We start from the raw sequence: 19,753 nt of genomic DNA, 5'->3' as shown, positions 1-19,753 counted from the left end.
TGGGTGCTCTACACTTTTATATAGAAAAACCAACAAAACCAATTACAAAAAACAATAACACTCTCTTCCTTCAAATTGAGCTTATAGTCTACTGAGGAGGTGAGTGCGGTGAGGAAAAGCAAGCACAGTGTTTTGTACACAGCAGGCACTCAAAGTGTGCTCAGTGAATTGAACTGAAAACTAAGATTTATCAGCCTTTATTGTGTTACAAAACTTACTAAGGTTTGAGTCACCAACGTGTACACCCATTACACCAAATCAAAAGAATGGGAGAAAGCAAACCTACTTCATTTTCACATCTGTGTAAAAACACCTAAAGTGACCAAAATTATTAGGAAATAATGTAAATGAAATATAAGTAAGATGTTTGACAAATTCTGATGATTCTCTATGAATTTAAATATGGATATACTTTCACCAAGCAGTATTTCCTGGGTTTTTTGCTTAGTAAAACCAACTCAAAACCTTTTTTTTTAAACTTGAGTCAACAAAATTTTCTGAGTTTCCTATTACACACTCACTACTTTTTTTTTGAGAGGCTGCAATGTTCTATCCAATCTCTTAATAACCCAATCACCCAGGATCAAAGTGGTTATGTCATATTGATTCCCTTTCTTCCTTGCACCCATATCTAATCATTCTGTCCTATCTGTTCAGCCTCTGAAATCTTTCTCATATTCATCCCCTTTCCTATCACCCTGGTTCTAGTTCTGATTGACTCTCATCTAGATTATTGCAATAGCTACCTGATTGGTCTTCCCAATTCCATTCTCTCCCTCCTCTTATCTATCCTAATGCCATATGAATTTTTCTTATACATAGTATCCACAGTACTTCCCTGCTCCAATCATTAAAATGACATCTTAGAATCAAAGTCTGATAGATATGGAAGAAAATGAAGGATCAGTTAGTTCAGGGGTTCTTTTCTTCCTTTGTGCCATGGACCCCTTTTGAAAGTTTGGTGAGTGTTCTCACATCTTCCCCATTAAGTAAAATACATAGGATTACATAAGAAATCAATTATACTGAAATACAGTTTTAAAAATATTACCAAAAAAAGTTTGTGTACCCCAGGGTTAAGAACTCCTAATTTAGTTCAAACCCCACATTTTACCAGTGAGGAAACTGAAGTAAAAAGTTAATTGGCTTGCCTGAGATCACACAGTTAGTAAGTGACATTGCCAAAATCCTTAACCTGGCATTCAAGGTTCTGGCTCCATTCTACCTTGCCAGCTTTATCTCACCTCTCCTCCCTTCATACAACCTCCCTTCAGGCAAAGTAGATTATTTATCACTTCACTAAACAACATCCTTTTGCTCAGAGAGAAATCCGTCCTGTCCTTCAGGGTTCTGTTCAAATGCCTTCTTTTCCAAGAAGCCTTACCTGATACTTTCAGCAAGAAGTAAATCACTTCCTTCCTCTGAACTCCCATAGGATCCTGACCCTCTCTTATTCATTCAGCATTCTATACTTTATGCTACGGTTGTTGGGGATTTTTTGTACATAATGCTATGTTGTAGAATAGGAGAAACAATGTGATACCTCCTGAGCTATGTCATAATCTATTTGATTGCAGAAACTATCTCTGTCATCTTTGTATACCCCATAGCACTTAGCAAAATATCCTATATATACTGTGAATGCTCAATAAATGATCATTAAGAATATTTGAATAAAAGGAGAGCAGCTACAAGGGATACAATTATTACCTCTTACCTGGACTATTGCAATGACCTCCTCCATTGCAACAGAGTTCCTCTCTCAATTTTCTCCACACTTCAAGCACTCTTCCACACAGCTACCAAAGTGATTTTGCATAGGTCTGATCCCATGTTGCTATCCTTTCCAATGAACAACAGTGACTCGCAATTGCCCCTAGCAAAAAATATGAACTCCTCTGTTTGCCTTTTAAAGTCCTTCACAACCTGGCCCCAACTAACCTTTCCAATGTCATTGCACATTAGTAGCTTCCCATACTTTTATGGGAAGCCAAACTAACCTTCTGTCTGCTCCTCAATCACATGCTCCAGCTACCACTTCCATACTTTTGAAAAGGCTGATTTCTATGGCTAGAATGTACTCCCTACTCTCCTCCTCCAGATAGAGCCCCCTGTTTTCTCCATAGAAACCTGAATTTTCTTTTCCAGTCGTATCAAAAGCATCACCTTCCATACAAAACCTTTTTTCCAGATCCCCACTTCCCTAACTACAACTAGGTCTTGATTAGTGCAAATGATTAATGCCCTGAAGTGGCCATATCTATTTGAATTAGTAATATTTGAAATCATAATTATGTAAAATATGGTTATTGGTTCTAACCCAAAGGAGATATGCAGTGCAAATTCAAATAACGTGATCACTTCCCAGGATTCATTATTCCCACTAATTGAGACCTAGCTGTACCTTGCATTTAATTACTTTTTATTTATATTTATTCTGCATATATATACATATACATACATAATATATATACACATACATTGTCTTCCTGATAAAAAGTATGATCCTTGACATCAGAGATTGTTTCCATTTTTTTTCTTTGTATATTTAGCACCTAGCACCATGTCTGGCATAAAGTAGGTACTTAATAAATGCTGGATGACTGACTGATAGTTGGGGAGACAGAACACATTATAATAATAATAATAATAATAATAATGTATTATTACTACTAATAATCTATTATAATATAACTAATAATTTATGTACTGCTCTGCATACATTGTCTCCTTTGAGTTTTATAATAACCTTGTAAGGCACTATAATTATTAGTATTCCCATTGTAAGGATGAAGAAACTGAGGCTCAAACAGTTATATTACTTGCCTATGATCATACAGCTAGTAATTATCAGAGGAAGAGTTTGAACCTAGATTTTTTTGACTGATGTCTAGGCCAACACTCCAGCTAGCAAACCATGCTGCTTCTCTGACAGAAACATGTATACCATAACTGAATACCATAAACCAAAATTGAATACCATAAGTGCAAATTAATGTAGTGCAAACTGAAAAAGTGCCAAGTAGCAGAACAAGGGGTAGCTAGGTGGCACAATGGATAGAGTGCCAAGAAGACTCATCTTCCTGAGTTCAAATCTGGCCTCAGACACTTACCAGCTGTGTGACCCTGGGCAAGTTACTTCACCCTGTTTGCCTCAGTTTCTTCATATGTAAAATGAGCTGTAGAAAAAAATGAAAAAACTACTCCAGCATCTTTGCCAAGAAAACCCCAAATGGGATCATGAAGAGTTGGACTTCACTGGAACAACTTCACAACAACAATGGTAGAGAAGTAAATAGTTTTGTGGGGGTCAAGTATAGAAGGTCTGATAAAGTAAGTGATTTTGATAAAAGGTTTTGAAGGAAGGGATACATGAAATTTGAGAAATGCAAGGATCACTCAGCTCACCTAGGCCAACCCTGTTATTTCACAGATGAGGCTATGGAGGACCAGAGAGGTCAAACAGCTTTCTCAAAGTAACAACCGATTTGTGACAAACTCCGAACTTGATATTGATGCTTTTGATTCCTACTCTAATATTCTTCCCACTACATCACAATGGAAGCTTTGTGAAAGTGAGAAAAAAAGTTAGCAAGGAGGTGCCTGTGGTTAACTGTGCTGGTGATATAGAAATAACGGATGATGTTTGTATAGCACTGACATGTCAAGGGACAATAATCACAAGAGTGAAAATTATTTTTCTGCAGATCAAGAAAACCACTTGAGAGAAGGCTCCATTGGCCTTTGATTCAATAAATCCTACAGAAAGACAGCTGCTGTACCAGCTAGGAGCCCATGCAGCTGCATATCCTTGAAAATGCCTTTCAAACTAGATGATCTCTGTTGACAAACAACTTTGAAAGACTTAAGAACTCTAATCAATGCAATGACCCTCCACAATTTCAGAGGAATGATGCCAAAGTATGCTACCCACCTCCTGACAGAGAAGTTGATAGACTCAAGATGAAGAATGAGGCAAACACATTTGCACAACCAATGTGGTAATTGCTTGACTATATATTTATTATAAAGATATTGTTTTTCTTTTTCATTTTCCTTTTTCAGTGGAGGGATAGGAGACAAAATAAATGCTTATTAATAGGAAAACTTATTTTAAAAAAATAATGTCCAAAAAGGATGCTGAGTGTGCTGCTCCTACTCAGAAGCCTGCTCTTTTCTGCTGGTGACATCAGAATCTCCTGTTCCATTACTAAATTAAGGAGCTACGTGACATAACACAGTGTTAGACCTGGAGTTGTGAAGCCGAACTCAAATCCTTCTTCAGACACTTTCTAGCTGTGTGACCCTAGGCAAATCATTTAAATTCTTTCAGCACCAGTTTTCTCATCAACAAAAGAGGGGATAGGCCAGTTAGGTGGTGCAGTGGATAGAGTGCTGGGCCTAGAGTCAGGAAGACTTGTTTTCATGAGTTTGAATCTGGCCTCAGACACTTACTGGCTAGTTGTGTGTCCCTGGACAAGTCACTTAACCGGTTTGCCTCAGTTTCCTCATCTGTAAAATAAACTGGAGAAGGAAGTGGCAAACCACTCCAGCATCTTTGCCAAGAAAAACCCAAATGGGGTCACAAAGAGCTGGACACAACTGAAAAAAAATAGGTGATAATAATAGTATCTATCTCATAGGGTTGTTTGGAGGATCAAATGAGATAATATATATGTAAGTCATTTTGTAAACTTTAAAGTGATATATAAATATTAGCTATTGTTAAATCATGCATGATTATTGAACATGTTATGCTTTACTGGTACAATATGATCTGCTGTCCAGAACTATCTAGAGAAAATCCTTGTTTCTCTCCTGCTGTAGCAGGAAGAGAAGACATCTTTCTAGGCTCAGACAAATCTAAGGACAGTTCTCTCAATACACTGATACATCCCCGTGCATACAATCAGTTAAAATACTAGTAAAAACTAGTGGAGGGTGGAGGGTGGAGGGAGGTGAACAAAACTTGATGATCCTTAAGGCCCATTCTACTTTAGGACTGCTCTGATTTTTTTTTAATTAAGTATCTCCTTACATTGAGTATGAAATCTGCCTCTCTGCAACTTCTGACACTATTTTTAGTTTTGCCTCCTGACACAAACAGACCAAGTTTCACGCCTCTTCCACACTAGAAGCATTTCAGATATTGGAATACTGCTATTTTGTGTCGCTCCTTGGAATCAAGTCTCCTCTGTTCCATGATAGATTTCTACAAGTGATCCTCATGTGTCATAATTTTGAGGCCCCTCAGCCTCCCAATTATCCCATGACTTTCTAAAATTTGATGCCCAGAAACCGACACAATACTCCAGATGTGGTTTGAACAAACAGGACTGTTAGATCCTTTATTTTGAACAATGTGTCTCTTTCAGTGAAAACCTAAGATGGTGTTTGTTTTTTTGTTTATCATATTGAAGTGTTAACATTGAATATGCAGTCAACTAAAACCCATAGTCTTCAGACACATTTATCTAGGCACAGTTCACCTACCCTTATACTTAAGAAATTGATTCTTTCTTTTATCCTAAATGTAGGCCTTTGTATTTATCCCTATTAATTTTCATCCCTATTTTATACTATTTAGAAAATTAAAATTAGTAATGGGGGTCTAGTTTGTGAATGAGAGATAAAACTACAACATTTTTCACACTATAAAGATATTAATTTGTCAGTGCTTAATTTTTTAATAATCTTTGAAGTGATATAAGAGCTGCAATATTTAACACTAATAGAAAGTACAGGATAAAGGCCAACTTTAAAGAACTTACATGACTAGTCCCTGGCATATTCAATTTATGAATGACCCATAGATAGAGGAGATAAAGGGATGTAAGAATCTGGAACTCCCATCCTTGTTCTCTATAAGGCCAAATACCATTAGTTTCCCAATTCAGAATACCTAAGGTATAACTGGTCTACTTTCTTGTATGCTAAGGTAGAGAGATATCTCGGCTTATATAGATAACAGAGAATTACGTAATTCCTGGTGCCCAGGAATCTATTATTTTCTGCTACCTTCCTTTTTTTTAAATCACTCCACTCTTGCTTCCTTCACAAAATCCAAACAATTTGGGGGGCCTAACAGCCACTACCAGGGAAACTGAAATCATTTAATTGTGGAAATGTGTGCATCATTGTATAAGAGAAATGAGAAATTATGTGATGAGTGGTTGAAGGATTTTGAGTACTAAAAGGAGAAATTTGAATCTGACTGGTTAGGCTATGGTGAACCATTATACCTTTCTAGATCATAATAGTGATATAATAAAAACTGATGACAATTATTCTATCAGCTAGGTCAAGTATTAAATGAGAAGAACTTGGAAGATAGGAGACTAGTTAAAAGGCTACTGCAGTAATCTGGGTAAGAAGAAAAAAGATACAGGACTCAGGTTGAGGAACCTGTGGCCTTGAGGCCATAGGTTCCCCACAACAGGAATAGCTCCACAAATAATTGTAGAGGAGGAATCTGATTTTCAGCTCCTATCCAGAAGTCAAGGAGTAAATTGAAAGATGTTAGAAGTGTGTTATATCCGCAACCTTGGGACATCATGTGAGGTTAGTAGTGACATTGAGAACAGGAAAATGGTGAAGAATAATAATTTACATTTTTTTTTAGGCAACTGGGGTTAAATGACTTGCCCAGGGTCACACAGCTAGGAAGTGCCAAGTGTTTGGTCTGAGGCCATATTTGAACTCAGGTCCTCCTGACTTCAGGGCCAATTCTCTACATGGCGCCACCTAGCTGCCCCAAAAAAGTCCCTTTCTTTGTTTGTTTTTGTTAGGCAATGGGATTAAGGGACCTGCCTAGCTGCCCCAATAATTTACATTTTTTAGAAAGCTTTACATTTACAAAATACTTTCCTAGCATGGTTTTTTTTTGGCTTTTTGGTGAGGCAATCAGGGCTAAGTGACTTGCCCAGAGTAAGTGTTTAAGTGTCTGAGGCTGGATTTGAACTCAAGTTCTCCTGACTCCAAGGCCAGAGCTCTATTCACTGTGCCACCTAGCTGCCCCTAGCATGTATTATTATTATCATTTGATAGATGAGGAAGAAGTTGTAGGTTACTGAGGCACATAGCTAGCAAGTGGCAAAGACAGGACTTGGTATTTCCACTATACCACAGCAATGAATATACACTGGGAATTTGGGAGTACAGGTGGTATCTATCATTGATAGATACATATTTGGGGGTGGATGGAAAATACCAGGTTTCAGTGTATAGGCATCAGTGGGGCAAAAGAGTCGAAATTGCCTTTTAGATACTAATAGATATTGGGCAGCTAGGTGGCACAGAGGATAGAGTGCCAGGCCTGGAGTCAGGAAGACTCATCTTTCTGAGTTCAAATCCAGTCTCAGACACTTATTTGTGTGACCCTGGACAAATCACTTAACCCTGTTGACCTCAGTTTCTCATTTGTACAATGAGCTGTAGAAAGCAATCTTTGCCAAGAAAACTCCAAATGAGATAATGAAGAGTTAGACATGACTGAAAAATGACTAAACATCAACAATAAAAAAGATATTAGATAAGACCCTAAGCACACCTCTAGGTTAACTCTCCTATTGCCAGTCCGTATCTATATTGATAGGAAGATGAAAGAGGAGAGTGAAAAATAGGCTTAATGAAGAGTTAGAAAGAGTAGCAGTGAAAAGTACTAGGGAAAGCTGGGCAGAGGTCATTTCAGAAATAGGTAATGATATCAGCCAGAGGGGTACCACCGTATGGTGGACAGAGGTAGATGAGGTGGATACACAGGAAGACCGGGATTTAAATGCTGCTTCTAACTAGCTGTGTGATCATCAGTAAGTCAGTTCAACTCCTATACCTCCAGGAAGCTGTCTAAGATTTTAAGTTACAGACTAGCTGCTGACCTGCATTAGCAGAGGGAGTTCCCTAGATCATGAAATCACAGATTTGGGCCAAACCACAACAATAACGACAGGTGATGATTATATGGCCCTTTATAGTCTACAAAAATTAGCTTATCTGATCCTCATAGCAACCATGTGAGGTAGGTAATGAAGATTCTCTCCCCCTAATTTTAAAGATGAAAAATCAGAGACACAGAAAAGTTAAGTGACTTCAAAGTTAAGTGGCAGAAGCATCATTGAGACTTCTGACTTTCAAAACCAGTACTCTCTCCTCTCCACCATAGCTCTCACTACTGTCACACTGAAGGGAAGTGGAGTTTCTAATACACATACATACATAAACCGAAGAAAGGTGGATTAGCCAAGGGATACGTACTGTTGGAAGTTTGCCTTGTTTCAAGTCTGTATGAAACAAACTAGCCACTGCAAAGTTGCCACACCAAATGGCAGTGAATGTATTACTTACTGACAATTGCAACAGACGGGATAAGAACAGAAGAGGCTATAAAGAAGACGAAATTCTTCTCAGATAATTAGGGATAACATATGCCCATAGAGTAATGGAGGGTATACCAGAAGGTGCCTTCTTTTTTGAGCAACACAGACAATCAAATTAGTTAATTCAGGTCATTCCTCCTCCCTCTTCTTTCTTCTTTTCTCCTCCTACCCTTCAGGCTAGAGCTATCCAGCCCTTTAGTCCACACTGGTATAATAGGCATTGTTGTTGTTGAGTTGTGCCTGGCTCTTCACAACCCCATGGACCATAGCACACTAATGCTATCCATGGGGTTCTTGGCAAAGATACTGCAGTGATATGCCATTTCCCTCTCCAGTGAATTAAGGCAAACAGAGGTTGAGTGACTTGTCCAGGGTCACACAGCTAGTATCTGAGGCTGGATTTGAACTCAGGTCTCCCCGACTCCAGGCCCAGCACTCTGTCCTCTAGCCACCTAGCTGCCTCCTATAAAAAGCTTGGTAATTACTAAATCTTCTCTACACTTTGTGCTGTGTGGACACAGCTACTATTTCTAGGTAGCCATGACAGATAAAGTGAACTATACAAGAGTAAAGCTGTGAACTATGGTATCTCCAGGGAAGATTTTTTTCCCCATTTACAATTCATAACTTACTTTGCAAAAGTGGAAGAGTGAGACGCTAAAGACAATATTTGAAAACAAATTCTAAGTTAGCTTTACAATTTCAAAGGCAATGTTATATTTTATTAAATTTGGCTCTTTATTCCAGTAACATTTAAGGCTCTATGCCTGAAAAAACCTTCAGGTTAAAATTTAAGAACAATGATGAAGGTCCAAATTTGAAATAAAATCATTTTTTCCTGAGAATTTTCTTGTATATTTAGATTTTCTAACTTGAAAAAAGGATTTATATATGTGTGTGTATATATATATGTTGTCAACCTAAAACTAATACGCCAAAATGGACAAAAACAATTTTTTTGTTGATTTTTTTGTTTAGCCCCTTAGTTTATTAGGTGATTCCCAGCCTGTGTGTGTGTGTGTGTGTATGTATGTACGTATGTACCTCTGTGTGTGTATGTATGTGTGTGTGTGTGTGTGTGTGTTAAATGCACTTTGTAGAGTAGTAACTTCTTTCTTATAAAAGTATTTTGAGATTTAAGGGTGTTCATAAAGAGAAATGAAAAAGTTATATGTGTTTTATAAGCACGTATGACTACACATTCAACAAATAGAATGTCTTCTATTGGTATGCGTTTGGCCTTTACCTGGGAGGAGTACATCAACAAAAATTGTTAAGTGCCATGAACATAAAAAAGTCAAAGTCCTCCATGCCTTCTTCTAAAACCAAGACATAAGTCATTCAAATCAATCAATTAACAGGTATTTTTTAAAAGGCTTATCTACTATATGCCAGGTACTGTTCTAGGCAATGGAGATACAAAGAAAAAAAATGAAACAGTCCAAGAAGCTTATATTTTCTGGGGGTGGTAGTGGGGACAACATGTAGAGAGATAAGATACAAAATATTGCAAATTAAATGAAAGGTAAACACAAGGTAATTGGAGGTGATATATAGCTGAAGAGATGCAGAAAGTCTCGCGGAGGAGGTGGCATACTTGAGCTGAGCATTAAAAAAAAAACAAGCAAGGGATTCTAAGAAAAGAAGCAAGGAGTATACATTGTAGACATGAGGGAAAGCCTATGCAAAGATAAGAGATGAAATGTCAACTGTGAGGAACAGAAAGAAGGCCAGTTTAACTGGTATTCAGAATATGTGAAGGGGTATAATATGTAATGAGTCTAGAAAAGTAGAGCTGGAACCACATTATGAAAGACTTTCAATGCCAAACTGAGAAGTTCATGTTTGTGCTTAGGGGTGATAGGGAGTCATGGGAGTTCCTTGAGCAGGGGAGTGATGTCATTTTGGAATGCCATTTTGGCAGCTGTGTGAAAAATAGATTGGTAAAGGGAGAGATTTATAGAAGGGAGACCAGTTAGAGGCTATTACAATTGTCCAAGTTAATGGACAAGGGAGCTTCTCCTAGAATTCCATTCTGTATCTTCTTCTCCATCTGATACCAAAATTAATTAATCAAAGAAATATTACCAAGCACCTACTAAGTTATAAGGCATTGCAAAAAGCAAGCTATATTAGTTATGAACCCTAGGCCTTAAGGAATTCATAATCTAGATGGGAACAGATGGAAAGACAAAGTCATTTGACCTCACTGGGATTCAAATTTTCATCTGTGAAATTAAGAGTTAAGTGAGATAATATCTAAATTTCTTTTCCATTCTAAATGTCATCATCCTATATAAAAAGATAACAGTGTCAGAGAGGATATGATAAATGCTAAATAACTTGAGTAGAACCTAAGTGTTTCAGCAGTTCAGAGGAGTGAAAAGTCATTCACTGTGTGCTAAGGTGATAAGAGAAGGCTTCATAGATGATGTGGGATTTGAACTGGTCTTTAAATGAGAAAAAGAAAAATAATTTCACTGCTGCTGCTCTTTCTGCTAACTGACCTCAGGCTACATAATGAAGAGAACAATTTTGGCCAATTTGAGTAAGACACATGTAAAACACAACTACCGAGGCCCAAATATGTTATTGCTAGTATCTGTAACCTCAACCACCCCTAGACCACATTCAAAATGATGTAGGAAAGATACCTGGAACTGGAGTCAAGAGGCCTGTATTCAAATCCTAGTTCTCCTACTTGCTACCTGCACGACCTTGGGAAAATCACTTAAGCTTTCTGGGTCTCATTTCGTTATCTGAAAAGACAGGGGGTTGACCCAAATAATTTTTATGGTCCTCTAAAGTCAAATTTCTGCAATCTTATTATATATGTTAGGAATCTAAGAAATCTAACCCTGCTACCAAAGAGGATGAGAAGAATCTCCACTACCCTTTGCTCTCTCTATACTATAGCATACTCTGTCCAATAGGAGAATATGATCAATGAAAAGAACATTGCTTCTGTAGTAATGACAGGAAGAAAGATAATCTGGCAATAAAAGACAAGCAATCAAGGTTCTGGACTAGAGCATCTTAAAACTGCCATACATTTTTTAAAAGGAGTATCCATTATGAAAAAAATGATTTATTATATTGTTTGGGAAAAATTATTATACTATTTAAATCCAATCTTATGTCATTAAAGGTTGTCCACACCCAGAATGTCTCTTGACCCCAGTAATTCTCTAGGAATACCTGAGATGACTTAAGGTATTTCTGATTCCCCCAGGTCCTGGCTCCACCCAAAGTATTCCTCATACTTTTTTTAAAAATGAGATTATAAAGTATATTACAGAAGTTGAACAAGTAAGAAGGCTTGGAGGCATTCCTATTATTAAGATTTAATATTCATTAAGCATCTGTTTGCTAGGTTTGATCCACTCACTTCTATCCCAAGAGGACAATAAGAATATACCCACTTAAACAGATCCAGGACAAGGTATCCATAAGGGTAAGATTTAAAAAATGCACCATATGTTTCTGTCCACTTTCATAGGCAACCTGACTTCTACAGGGGTTCTTAAGAGTTTTTCTGGCAATTAACTATATTTCAATATAAACGGTTTCCTTTGTAATCCTATATGTTTTATTTTATTCATTAAAAAAATTATTCTGAGAAGGGGTTCATAGGCTTCACCAGACAGTCAAAGAGGTTGACGACACACACACAAAAGGTTAAGAACTTCTGACTTAATAAATATGTACATGTCTTCAGCAGTAGATTTTTAAAAAGTAATAATGTCCTCCTACATGCCCTCCTAACATGTTGGCTTTTCCTCTGTTTGTCGCGCATTGGCTACCCTGAGTTACTTTTATAAATGCATGGATGAGGTCAACAACTTGGCACTCTGTTTCTTAGAGGTAGGTGACTACTGGTTTATGGCCTTTGTGAGGAAGGAGACAACTGTTTCTATCTTGGCACCACTGGAAGGACTGCCGGACTGCCAGAGTTCATGGAAGAGGTTTCTTGTTTAGTCATTTTAGTCACGTCAGACTCTTCATGACTTCATTCGGGATTTTCTTGGCAAAGATACTGAAGTGGTACGACATTTCCTTCTACAGCTCATTTTACAAATGAGGAAACTGAGGCAAATAGGGTTAAGTGACTTGCTCAGGGTCACACAGCTATTAAGTGTTTGAAGTCACATTTGAATTTAAGTCTACCTGACTCCAGACCCAGCACTCTATCCACTGTACCACCAAGCTGTCCAGTGTAAAATGACCTGGTTTCAAATCTCAACTTCCTCCATGACCTTGGGCAAATTATAATCTAATCAAATGTGTACCAGAATATTTTTTTAACTGCTTGATTTATTTTCCTATTTGTGGCAACATGACTTTTAGAATAATAGATTTAGAATGGGAGGGGCAGGGGTAACCTTAGAATTCTTGGAATCCCAATTCGTTCATTTTGCAGACGAGAAAATTGAGTGCCAGAGAAATAACATGACTTGTCCAGCATGACATAACTAACAAAATGTAAAAGGTACAACTAGAATTCTGGTCTTTCTAACTCCAAACCCAGTCCTATATCCACTATACAAGGATATTAAGGTAGAATCAGTAAGACCTTAGTTCAAATGTTGTCTCCAAAACTTACTAGCTGTGTAACACTGGGCAAGTTACAATTTTCTAAGTCTCAGTCAATTCTCTAAGAATGTAAGTTAGAGATGGGTTGTGATAGATGATGGTTGAGGGTGTTTCCATGTTGATGGAATTAAAGGTATACCAGTGTATGTGGACTAGGACTGTGCTCTGATTTCCCACATTTTTCAATTATGGATAAATAAACTAACTCTTTTGCATTTCAGGTCCAGAAATCAGAAGTGTACATTGATATATAATATATAGCACATATGTATATATATAATATATATATGTATATAAAATATAGCACAGTGATATATAATATAGTTGCATAGTAACTTCTACACAAATGCCTTCTTCCAGAAGTCTAGGGAGGTTTTGTAAGTGGGATAATTTGAACTATACAAGCCAGTCCTCAGGTTCTGAGATATAAGCTCCAGTTAATGAATTAAGGTAAGCAAAACTTGATAGATTTACCTAAATACTATCTTTTTAAAAATCTCTTTCTTTAGTATATGCTCTTATTTAGTAAATATTTATTTAGCACCCAATCTATCATTACCCATCAATCAATAAACATTTATTAAGTACCTACTATGTGCCAGGCATTGGAGATATAAAAAGAAATACATCATCAGAAATACCATTCAAAACAGAATTAGTCATAGTTAAGTAGCCCACTAGAAGACAAGATACAAAGGGGTAATTTTTTTAAAATAACTTTTGAGTCAATATTCCTTTCTAGCTAAAGCCTTTCTTTTGAACCATTATGACAAATACAAGAAAGATGACGGTTGTGCCAACACAACATTTTTACAAGCAAATGAGAGATCAGATATAATTTATATTTGAAAGTTCAACTAAATGAAAGTGACCAATTAAACACTTGATACAATGCAGCCAAGAATATTTAATCATTCAGACTTTTCAAATGACTCAACAATTTGACCTCTCTTGGGAAAAGAGAAGTCATCCTGTGCAGTATAATCAGTGTACAACAGTTAGTGATGTCATGGTCCCCAAGGAAGGTCTGACAAATCATTTAAAAACACTAAATTAAAAAATAAAAATATTAAAGGGACCAAAAAACTTAATCCTTTCAGTCCACATTGTTCAAATAACATGTCTTTAAGAGTGTTACACTATGAAGTTGCGATGTATAAGTATGACTGTATACATAATATGGACATAGGTATATACAGAAAAAGAACTATTACTTCAGTATGAGAAAATCACAAACCTGCTTTGATTCTGGAACTTTTTTCAAAACTATCAAGTGTTAGCAATCAGGTATTAGAATGGTAGGAAAAGGGGAAGACTACTCATAAAAAATAGAATTGATTCAAATAAATGAGGGTAAACAAATATATGTAATTTTTCAAACTTCATTATTAATCAGCTAGAAAATGTGCAAAGATTTCTGATAATTCCCCTTAAACTTTAAAAATAATTGAGCTTTTCAGCAAATGTATAATACTTTATTTTTAGTCTGAACAATTGTTATACCATACCACTTACATGCTATGGATTTTTTCATTATGCTAATTTTTAAAGCTCATCTTGGTTTTCAAAGATAAATTTCTTTTCCTTTCATTTTCAACTCTTTTGGAGGTAAAATTTTATTAATAACCTTTTCTCTAGAATTCATTTTCCTCTTTCATTCTATATGTCACCAAGGAGAGAAGTGAGAACAAAACCTACTTTATTAAAGTTCACTCAATGGGGCAGATTGTAGAATAAATAAAGAAATCTATTTCACTAAAGGAAATGGTTAAAAGCATTTCACTTACAATTCTTGTAAGCCTTAGACTATGATTTCTCTTTAAGATGGAAACATAGTTGCTGATTGAGTTTATGTTCACTCACTTTATTTTTAACTAAAGCTTTAATGAGAACTGCTGAGACATGCCAATACTTCTATTACACCTTTTTTTTATAATGAAACACTGCATTTTTGTGAAATAAAGGCCTATTTCAGAATGAATCTCTCAAACCATTCTGTTAATATTTGTTTTTGGTTATTATTAGCAAAAATTGTGGAAACTGGTTTTCCTTTTGGGAAATAAGGTTGCAAAAGATGAAGGAAGCATTTGTCCTTGAATTTTGAAACACATCTTCTAGATTAAGAAGGGTAGCCATATTTTGAATGTAGAAAATAAGTTGTTAGTCAACCATTAGGCTTTGGAACAGCTAACTGTTATAAAAGTATATCAGAGTTGATCTGACTGCCTTACTAAGTCAGTCCACGAAAGCTGAGTGAAGTATATTTCTGAGCCAATCTACAAAGTCAAAAGTAAAAGTGCAGTCCCACTAAGGAAGAAAGGAAAGTTTCAGCCCTAAATTATCCAGATAAGCTAGTTTACACTGCCCACAATAATATCATCTCAACTCTCTATTTCATTTTGCCTGTAAAGACATACAATTTAAGTAATGAACTAGAAAAAAAAAAGTATCATCCCTGTCATGTACTGGACTCTGAAAGCAGCATTTAATAATGAAAAGGAAGGTGTAATTTTCCACTTCAGAGACCCCTATTCAGAATGAGAACACCTGTTGGATTTGAGAGCTTAAAGCTTAGTGTAATAATGCATACCTGTTATAATGCAGAGTTTTACAGGGGTGTGTGTGTGTGTGTGTGAAGGTTTCTCCATTGCTTAATCAACATATCTAGCTATTAATTATTTATGAATCACGGTACTGAAAACAAAGTTTCCCACCCTGAGCATTTAAGGAGTGGCCAATAGTGTAGGGAGATTTTTGTGTATTTGTTTGCATGTAGCACCTTGTTACCTGTTAACCCCTTTCTGATTACCTAGCAAGAGCTCAATTTATGAAAGCCAAAGTCTGCTTCATCTCAGGGGGCTAAAGAACCCATTTTCCAACAAAACCTCGAATGCCCTCGGTATTTCATGGATAAGCAAAGCATGGAACTACAGGACCACTGACTAGACTATTCAAGAAGCTGGACTCTTCAGAGTTCCCCAAATGACAGCAGACTCAGTGCCTCGTCTGGGCCAAATTCTAATCTAGTAACCAACGAGATGTATCCAGTGGCACCCATGTCACCCTCTCCTTCCCTCCAAATGTCAGAAGACTCCCTCCTCCCCATTCCAGGAGGTTCCACCAAAGTGCAAGCGCGTAAAAGCCTGAAGCAATCAGTCCGGAGTTCAAAACGTACCGTGGGATCCGCAGAATCTGCGATCGTGGGCTTGGGTGGGGATGGTTTATGAATTCCCAAATAACGTTGCCTGGGCTAAGTCCCCCTCAGACGTTGCCCCAAAGTGTCTAAAACATCCCAAAGTCTTAGAGGTGCTCTATTTACTCCCTCCCGACTCTCAGGCAAACACTGAAATGACCAGAGTTGCAATCGCCACCTCCTTCTCCTCCTCCAGCTTTCCTGCAGAAATGGGTAACCCAGGGCCATGGGCGTGTGAATATGCATGTACAGATAGTCTCCCACCTCATACAGGGAGCAGCCTTTACAAGATACGGAGTCTTCCCCCAGCTCCCCTCCCCATTGCCCACTCCTCGCATGGGGGTCTCCGCACTTGGCCGGAAGACAGCATTTCCCACCGCCTCCAGGAGCAGGTGAATGAACAAACACACACACACACACCCGCCCACGCTCACACGACACACTCACACACATACACACAAACACGCAGCGCGAGGCATGTAGTCGCGTGTCACCCAGCAGAAGCCCGAGAAACCTGTCTTGTCTCCCCTCCAGTCCTCCGGCTCCCCACATCCCTGCCCCCACCCCACCCCCGGAGCCGCACTACCTGGGCTGCTGGCGGCGGCGGCTGCGGGGCTCTGGGGGCTCCAGCTGCCGCTGCCGCTGCTGGGGGAAGCCCTCGAGCCTGGCGGGGACCGCGCTCTTCCAGCTGCCGCTGCTGCTGTCGGCCGAGGCGACCCGAGAGCTGGGACTGCTCGGACCCAGCTGCTGGCGGCGGCTGCTCCTGCTCCTGCTCCCACTGTCCCCGCCGCCGCCGCTGCTCCGACCCTTGGGGTGGATGTTCCCGCTTTCCCGGCGTCTCCCGCTCCCGCCGCTGCTCCAGTCCTGCAGGAGGCCGGGCTGCTCGGAAGGCAAACTCTTCCGCACACACAGCCAGCCAGGGAGGTTTTCCTCGTTAGCCGCCGCCACTGCCGCCGCCGCCTCCTCCTCCTTCTCCTCTTCCTCCTCCTCCTCTTCCTCCTCCTCCTCCTTCTCCTCCTCCTTCCCGCTGCTCCTACTGCCGCCGCCGCGGTATCTCATGGTGAGAGCAGCCACCGCATCCCGGGGCTCCGGCTTCGCCTGCGCCTCGCGGACTCACACGCACACACCACACACGCACGCACGACACGGGGGGCTCCAGGACCCACGGACTGACACACTGTCCTCTCTCGACCTGCGGGCTCGGACCCTTGCAGCCTGAGGCCACTGACTGGGGCTGCTGCTAGAAGGGACCGGCTCCCTGAGGGCTCCTGGGGTCCCGCTGCAGCCTGGCAGCCTCACTGCGGGCGGATCGCTGGGAGGTGGGGGGTGGGAAAGCAGTGGCAAGGGTATTAGGGCTGGCAAGGCGGGGGGGGGTGGGGGGGTAGGGGCTGTGGTCTTGAGGTGAATGGGCCAAGGAGAGATGGTGCAAGAGTTCCTATCAAAGTTGGCACCCGGGGGCAGAAAGATTCCACCCTCCCCCCAACTCCTTGAAAAGCCTGCGTTTGGCAACCCCCTCGCACTCTCACCTGTGTGTGTGTGTGTGTGTGTGCGTGCGTGGATGTGAGTGTCGGTCCGCCCCCTCTGTTCCCCCCAGTACTGTCTTGGGGTCATAGGTCTGTGCTTTCGTGTCCTTGCACTCGGGAGAGTGAATTCTCTTTAGGGGATATTACATAACAAATGTGGTTTCCGAATTAGTTGGAGAGAGGGGCGTCAGAGAAAGAGGGTGGTGAGAATGGGGGCCAGTTGTTGGTGTGGAGTAGGGTTGAGGTGTGTTTGGGGGAGAGGGCTGCTTTAGCTGCCGCAGCTTGTTCGAAATAATTGGTATCTCAAGGAGAATGTAGCTGGTCTGGAAAATGGGTCAGGGATGAAATGGAACATGCTAATTGCCCCTTCCTCACCCCACCCCCTCTAAAGTCTGAGGTAGATTTGAGGGGGGAGGAGATTGCCCAGAGGAGCACACACTCCCCCCCCATTCCTCCTCCTGACTTCCCCTCCCCCCCACCCTCCGCCACCCTCCTCTCCTTTTGCACAAGTGCAGGAAATGTTCCACTGACCTACATATTTTTCCAAACATACGTGACCTTTTTTTTTTTCGCTTTGTGGGAGGAGACAGGCGAGGATCCAAGAAAAGGAGAAGCTGGAGAGGGAGAGAGAGGAAAAATAAGTAGAGCAAAAACAGGGAGGGTTTCACAAAGCCTACAGCAAATATCAGTCAGGAGACAGATGTATATAAATAGTCTTAAAATAAACCAGTAGCTGCTGTTTGATAATTCCGCATGGCTCCAAAACTTAAGTCGGGCAGAGAAGGGCGGCTTTAACAACTCAGGCGGTACCTTGAAAAACGGCTGGATTTTTCAGGACCTTCCCGGGCAGGACTCCTCCCCACCGCATTTAGATGCCCCTGTGACAGGCTCAGCTTTAAAGTCGCCAAATGCCACTGCTTCCCATTACCCCCTACTTGGAGACAAACACCTTCCGTACAAAATAGGAGGGGAGGGGAGGATTTTTCTTCCCATAGAAAGACCACCACCCTGAATAACAGGCAGGGAGTGAGAAAATTACAGCTTCAAAGAAGAGTCAAACCCAAATCCTCCCATTCCTCCTCCTCCTCCCTCAGCTCCGCACCGCTCCTCCCCTCCTCCCCCAAGTCAAGCCCTTGAGCTTCCAGAGAGGAGATCAACAATCCCTAGTATCCTAGTTTAGTTCTATTAAACCAGGGTGAAGCGGTAAGGGAGAGATGTAAAGGCTGTCTGGGAGAAAGAATGCGCCCCCACCTGTCCCTTTGTCAAACCCTTTCCTTGAGTTCAGCTAACTGTTAGAGGGCTTCCTCTAGGTGTTCCGCTAGGTTTGAGGGGCTTGGGGGTTGCCTGTTCTCTTTTCCAATCTCTTTTCTTCCTCTCCACCCACCCCCCACCCCAAGTTCAAGGATTAAGTCTCAGCAGCCCCGACATAACTAGCACCGCCTTATTTGGTCATGCAACTCCACACCGTCAATTAGATCAAAACGTTCACCGAGAGCTCTTCACACACACCCCTCTCCACCCCCCGTGTAAAGTAGGTCATTCTCTTTATTTCCCACTTGTATTATTTTTGTCTAATTCTTCTTCTGAAAAATAACCAGATGTAAGGAGGCTTGAGCATTCTAAGAGAAGCTGTTATTCTTAGGATTGCTTCTAACTTGTAGGTGCTTTTCAAGGAGAAGGATGAGGCTTAGGAAATATAACTTTTGAAGTATTTTAGATTCCATAAAGAAGGAAGTTTCCCTCCCTCCCCCCTTACCTTCCCTTCTTTAGGTAATTATATTTCACCCTGCCTTAAACTGCAGCCATGACTAATGTCCAAAGGATAAAGTTGTGTACTTTTAACCGGATTTAATCCAGAATTTTAAAAGCTCCTCCCTTCCTTTGGAATGGATCCCAAACCTCTTCTCCCTCATCCCCCCCTCTTTGGAAATTGCTGGACAATACTTAAATAATCCCTTGGAAAAATGAAGTGGCCTGAGGTAATAAAGCACCAAATACAGTAGTAATAAAATGAAAAGCATATAATTTTTTAATGTTTGCTACCCAACAAAAAGTGGTAAATCTTGAAG

General features: G+C 40.0%; 1 protein-coding gene across 1 annotated transcript in view; it reads right to left on the bottom strand.

Moving 5' to 3' along the window:
- The window catches only part of NPAS2 (neuronal PAS domain protein 2), a 242,957-nt gene extending 224,893 nt beyond the window's left edge, over nt 1-18,064 (bottom strand). Inside the window, exon 1 of the mRNA XM_020992942.2 lies at nt 16,748-18,064. Coding sequence (XP_020848601.1) covers nt 16,748-17,220 — 473 coding nt within the window. The 5' untranslated portion in view covers nt 17,221-18,064. The remainder of the gene's footprint in view (nt 1-16,747) is intronic.
- Between the last annotated feature and the right edge of the window lie 1,689 nt (nt 18,065-19,753).

This window comes from Phascolarctos cinereus, unplaced genomic scaffold, assembly GCF_003287225.1.
Source record: "Phascolarctos cinereus isolate Bilbo 61053 unplaced genomic scaffold, phaCin_HiC Scaffold_726;HRSCAF=1367, whole genome shotgun sequence".
Classification (NCBI taxonomy): domain Eukaryota; kingdom Metazoa; phylum Chordata; class Mammalia; order Diprotodontia; family Phascolarctidae; genus Phascolarctos; species Phascolarctos cinereus.
The sequence above is the reverse complement of the archived record's forward strand: the minus strand, read 5'-3'. Positions and strand labels throughout refer to the sequence as shown.